Below are 6000 nucleotides of genomic sequence, written 5' to 3'. Positions count from 1 at the left end.
TAGGGAGGACTGCAGACTGGCTAGACTCTCAGCTGGAGCCCTGGTTCACACTATTGCGATGTGGGAACCAGCACCGGTTCCTGCATCGCATAGGACTCGCTGGCATGTCACACTGCCCTATGAGAGCCGCTGAGAGTGTCCATACAAAATTTACTACCCCAGATCGGTTTGAAAATCACAGTGGGAACTAGGAGTTCGGACAGGAATCAGATCGCATAGGTGTGAACATTCCAGTGCGGAGAAAAAAAAAAAGGTTCCTGCAGAAATTTAATGCGAATGCAATGCAAGTTTGCATCGCACAGACATTGCATGTGTTCTGCACAGCAATGCGGTGCAAATCACATGCAATGTGTGTTCACAATAGCGTGAACCCAGGCTTTGGGGAACTGTGTGAAATGGAGAACGGGTGTAGGACTTGAAGAAAGAGCTGGATTGGAGATGGGGGGGGGGGGGGGGGGAGACTGCAAAAAATGATAAGAATCCTGTATGTGTTATATTGGGGCACAGTATGAGGTGGAGATTGGCTGCAGGGCAGGAGAGAGGGGCTGGCCAGCAAGTGATTACAGAGGGGGGAAGAGAGCTCCAGGCTGTGTGCAATACAGATACAAGACTGCTTTGCAGACAGACAGGGAATGTACATTCCTACTGTGTGACACATCAGAAGCTGCCTGCTTACTTACTAGTGGGACACACCCCCCTCTAGAGGGAGAGAATACTGAAGTCACGTGATTTTACCGCAAATTTGCAGCGATTTTGCCTGGACTTGAAGCAATGCCTATGTCTATGGACCTCAAAACGCATTCAACTCGGTCCAAAGTAGTTCAGGGACTACTTTGAAGTAGTTGCGACTTGAAGTCGCACAGATATGAACGGTACTCATTGGAAATCATGGAGTACGACTTGTCATGCGACTTTGCAGTCCCAAGTCGGAGGACAAGTCGCACAAGTGTGAAAGGGGCCTAAAAGGTACAAAACATTTATCTTTCACATAGCTAAATTGGATTATGGTTTACACATGTAATTTGATACATTAAAATGTACTGTGTTTTTTTTACTGAGTTTACATGTTAAGTCTAAGATCTACCAGAATACCTAGAACATTGAATCTCCAAGTGGTACTGCCCCTAGAATACATTCATATTTTTTGGCCCCATAGCGTTACAGTTCTCATTACACCTCATGTGACACACAGTTGTGGCCAACAGGGTATTAAGGCCTGCTTGTAATTTGAAGACATCCAATAAGTCATGAAGTAAGGGGACAGCAGGGGGTAAGGGGGTAGGTGCAGTCCAGAGAGTCTGCACCCAGTACTTCTGCAACAGCAGAAGTTCAGAGTGAGGGGAAGTTCCCTTCCCTTCTCTTGTCATATGACAGGTCTGGTCTTCTGCTGTGGTGAGTTTAGGGAAGCGGGAGCTCTTTACTGAGTCGTTTCTATTGAGTGTTCAGTACTGGGGGTAGGGGGGATGTCTGTACTAGACAAGCTTAGGCATGTTTGAATACTAGTCCGAACCCGCATGATGTATCCCACCAGAAAGCTGTCACTGCAGACCGCCAATCATAGGCAGTCAAGGCTTTCCCTGTCTGGCAGCTGCACGTTTAAAGGGGCATGTATATAAAGTGGCAGGGTAGGGAATGCATCAGCCACTAATGATTTGTGGTCTGCAGTGCCAGTTTCCTGGTGGGATAGCTCAGGGTTTGGACTAGAAAGCAAACATGCCTGAACTCATTCCTGGACTATGCTGTGGGGGCAGGCATGTTAGGGGGCCATTCTGTGCTGTGGAGGAGTCTATCTGTACCGAGGGAGTAGGCTTGTTCCCAAAAGTAGTTTTTGTACTACTTTTGGCAACTTCGGGGCCGATTTTCATAGACATCTGTGCAAGAACCCACACAAGATGTCTGTGAAATCGCCCCTGAAGTCAGATTGAAATGCCGGCTTGAAATCGTGCGAGTTTAGCTGAACTCACATCAATTCAAAACAGCCTCAGTGTGAATCTGGTTTAAACGTAGATCTCTCCATAAAGAGGACCTGCCATCTCTAATATTAAAAGGAATGCTTCTTGCGCGCATAAGTAAACGCATATGCAAATGGTGTTTGCACCACATATTGAGATATTGCCGCGAACGTTAGCGGGAGAGCAAATTCTAGCACTAGACGACCTCTAACTCTAAACCGATAATCTGTAAAAATGTTTAAAGCGACGCTTGTGGAGATTTTTATTTATCGTAGTTTGTCGCCATTCCACAAGTGTAAGCAATTTTAAAGTGTGACATGTTAAGTATCTAATTACAATTAAAAAAAAACAAAAAAACAACCGCTGCACAAATACCGTATATTAACCGCTTTACAACCGCCCAATAGCAGATTTACTGCTACAGGGTGGCCGCTCTGTGCAGAATCTTGTATATACACACATGATTCTGCACTTCCAGGTATTGGGTGTGAACGCACGCTGCCGGGGGCTCGCTCCAGCTGTGATTTTACACAGTAGGAGCTGATCAGCGGTTCCCGCAGACCTGAAGTCTGCCGGAACCTGACAATTATTTGTTACTCTGACAGAAAGACAGTCTGCCTATGTAAACCAGGCAGACTGTCGTTCTGTGAGTACAGAAGACATGGATCCTGTGAAGCAGGAACACTCATCCAAGTAAAAGCACCTCCCCCACTGTTAATAAGCACTCCCCAGGTTTACATTTACCCTTTTGATCGCCCCAAACGTTAACCCCTTCCCTGCCCGTGTCGTTAGTACAGTGACGGTGCATATTTTCAGCACTATCCAATGAATTAGTGTCACTGGTCCCCTGTGACTTGTGTATGATCAAGGTGGAAGTCCAAGCAAATAATGACATATAAAACATAAAATACACATACATTTACTGTTTTACTTGCAAAACTGTTCGTAAAGTGAACTAGCTATCACACATCCTACCTTGGTTAAACAGTATATTAAATTTGCCATTCCATTGTCTAGCATTCCTTTTCCTAAGCCAACTCCCTATTCACAGACGTAATAATGCTGATTCACCGTCTATTTAGGCAACTTGGTAAGCTGGATTGCTGAGCCACCAAGATAAATTGCTTAATTGGAAGTGTGCGTCACCTGTCTGTGTAGTTTTCAATCATATTTTTAGCTGCTTTTCCAGAGATTTTTCTTTTAAAATGGAAAATAATGTTTCTAATTCTAAAGTACTAATAAACATGTAGTTACACTGTGGATGTAGGTGCTCAAAGAGAAAACCCTAACTAGGTTGCATGCTCAGTTTGTGGTATTTCTGACACAAACAGTGTTGGTATGAGCAAAGGTTGGAGTGTGGACATCCTGCACCATTAGTACCTCACTTACAACAAAACCCTCCTATCCTTTTCAGCCAAGAAGCTGCTGCCTTAGCCTCGGTTTGATCCGTAACTGCCATGGTGCTGCACATGTGATCAGTTATGACCCAAGCCATTTGATGGTTTGGCAGTTTGGTTGAAAGCACAGGCAAATGTAACAGTTCGTAATCCTGGCGTCGGGAATGTAATTTTTTTTTTAACCCATCAATGGCTTTAGTTCAGCTTTAAGCTATTAAATAACACTAACTACTTCAACATAAACATTAAACACAATAGAGCCAAAAGTGAAAAAAGTGCCTCATTTATTTAAATTACAACGCAAAGTTGTACGACTTGCTCATCAAATCCTGTTTTTTTTTTCACAAGATATTACAAAGAGCATGTAAAATTAATATTTAAAAAAATGCACTGTGCTAGAGAATTGAGGGAATGGGAAAAAGCGCTGAGCAACCCAATATGAGCATTCACAGAGCTCTTGGCTGCAATTAGCATTTTGTTCATGAATACAAAACAGTTACATTTAAAAGGAAATTGCGTTCATAGCCTCAACTGCTATTTATGCCTTTAATTTTTTTCCTTAGAAATATAATACTTGAGAAATATGGGAAAAAACAACATCTTTTAAAGGGCCATGGTATGATATGTATAAGGGATGGTTTTATGGGTCATTTGAAAAATAAATAATTTACAATGAGATAGTAATTTGTACCCGTGCTTATCCTGAATATTAGGTTTAGTAGACATTCTTCTACAGAATAGGTTTGTCCATGCCCAATTTTTTGGTCTTAAAGAAGAACTCAAATCTGAATAAAGTGAGAGAGGTCATGGGTGTAAAAATAATATAGGAGCTCGAAATTTTGGGGCCTGCAATAAAAAATATATAAATAAAAAGCCAAGGACTGACATTGACTGGTAGAAAAGGGTACAGAAGGTACCCTCATAAAATGATTGGCAGATATTGCAGCAGTAACACTCCTATTATGACTGTAGGTCTTCAGCTCAATCCTTATTTATCAGGTGGAAAATGTGAATTGGACCAAGGATCAGAACTTCTCCTCCCGATAGTTGGGCTCCATATACTCCATGGATCATATGTCTGTGCGGTCATGCTGTCAGGGCTATGAGAGGGAGCAGCTGAAGGAGAGTTGGGGGCTGGGCAGGTGCTTTCAGCTCCAATCAGATCAATGCCTGGCAATGGGTTAGGAGGTGCGGTAGTATACGGGAGAGACGTGTTTGGATTACTGGACCAAATGGAACTGCTGAATGGCGTGGACCACAGGCTACCAGTGCCAAGGATAGACTGCAGGAAAAAAAAACAAAAAACACTGCATCAGATAATAGGCTTTACCACAAGTATTACAATATACCTGCTTTTAAAATATCTTAAAAGGTATTAGAGGCTTGTCTAACCACCCAAATCCATGAAAGGTATATATATTTTAAATATCCAGGATACCCATGAAAGAAAAGTATGAAAAAAAATGCAAATGACTAGAATGAAAAGTACAGCGCTTTGTTACGTAATTATTTTTAAAATGTATTAGCAAAGATATCACATGTATGCAAGTAAGTATTTTCATCATCACTAGTAGGATGATTACCTTATTGTGTAAACTAATGAACACTACAAAACTGTGTGGTATTTTTAATGTCTTTGCTTTACTCAATAATGATATACATGCTTAAGCAAATAGAATAGCTGTGTCCTTTTTTAGGCTTTATTGTTTATAGAAGATGACATCCGCTGCCAGACTTTTAGTCACACAGTGGTTGATTTACTAAAACTGGAGATTACAAAATCTGGTGTAGCTTTGCATAAAAACCAATCAGCTTCCAGTTTTTTTTTCTTGGCAAAGCTTGATTGAATAAGCTGATGTTAGAAGCGGACTGGCTACCATGCACAGCTGCACCAGATTTTGCACTCCCCAGTTTTAGTAAATCAACCCCAGTGTTTCCACAATCTTCACCACACTACTATATAAAAATGGATTTTTGTAAAATCTTACCGTAAAATCCTTTTCTCTTAGCTCATTGACAGACGTAGTCCTCGGTGATACACCACCTTCGGGTTATGTTGCCTCCACAGGAGCAGGACTAGACAGGAAATTAAAAAGCTCTGGCCACACCCCAGGGGCAGTCCCAGAGGGTATATCCTCTCTCTCTCTGCCTCAGCAAATCAGTTATGTGAAAAAGCAGTCTTTAGAGATTTTAACCCAACTCAAAAAACAGAGGGGCGGGGACTACGTCTGTCAATGAGCTAAGAGAAAAGGATTTTACGGTAAGATTTTACAAAAATCCATTTTTCTCTAGCGCTCATTGACAGACGTAGTCCTCGGTGATACACCACCTTCGGGACGTCCCAGAGCAGTATCACAACTGAGGGGTGGGAAAATGGAAATCAAATCCCAATCTAGAAGGCCCAACCGGTGCCAACTAGAAGTTTACAATGCTCATCCTTAATGATGAGACTCAACAAAAAAAGAGAAAAAAATTTTTTTTTTTTTTTTTTTCAAACAGAAAAAACCCTCGAGGTAGACCACCGGTCTCCTCAAATTGCGGCCTGCAAAACCTTGCGGCCAAATGAGGCATCCGCCGATGCCGTCACATAAATTTTATAGAACTTTGTAAAGGTATGTACCGACGACCAGGTGGCCACCTTACATACATGG

At 42.1% G+C, this 6000-nt stretch overlaps 1 protein-coding gene across 1 annotated transcript in view; it reads right to left on the bottom strand.

Annotated features, from left to right (window-relative positions):
- Positions 1–3618: 3618 nt before the first annotated feature.
- Positions 3619–6000, bottom strand: part of TMEM131 (transmembrane protein 131) — a 483390-nt gene continuing 481008 nt past the window's right edge. Inside the window, exon 41 of the mRNA XM_082245264.1 lies at positions 3619–4631. Within this exon, the coding sequence (XP_082101390.1) occupies positions 4338–4631 (294 nt within the window). The 3' untranslated portion in view covers positions 3619–4337. The remainder of the gene's footprint in view (positions 4632–6000) is intronic.

This window comes from Pelophylax lessonae (assembly GCF_965119305.1).
Source record: "Pelophylax lessonae genome assembly, chromosome: 2".
In the NCBI taxonomy this organism is placed as follows: Eukaryota; Metazoa; Chordata; class Amphibia; order Anura; family Ranidae; genus Pelophylax; species Pelophylax lessonae.
The sequence above is the reverse complement of the archived record's forward strand: the minus strand, read 5'-3'. Positions and strand labels throughout refer to the sequence as shown.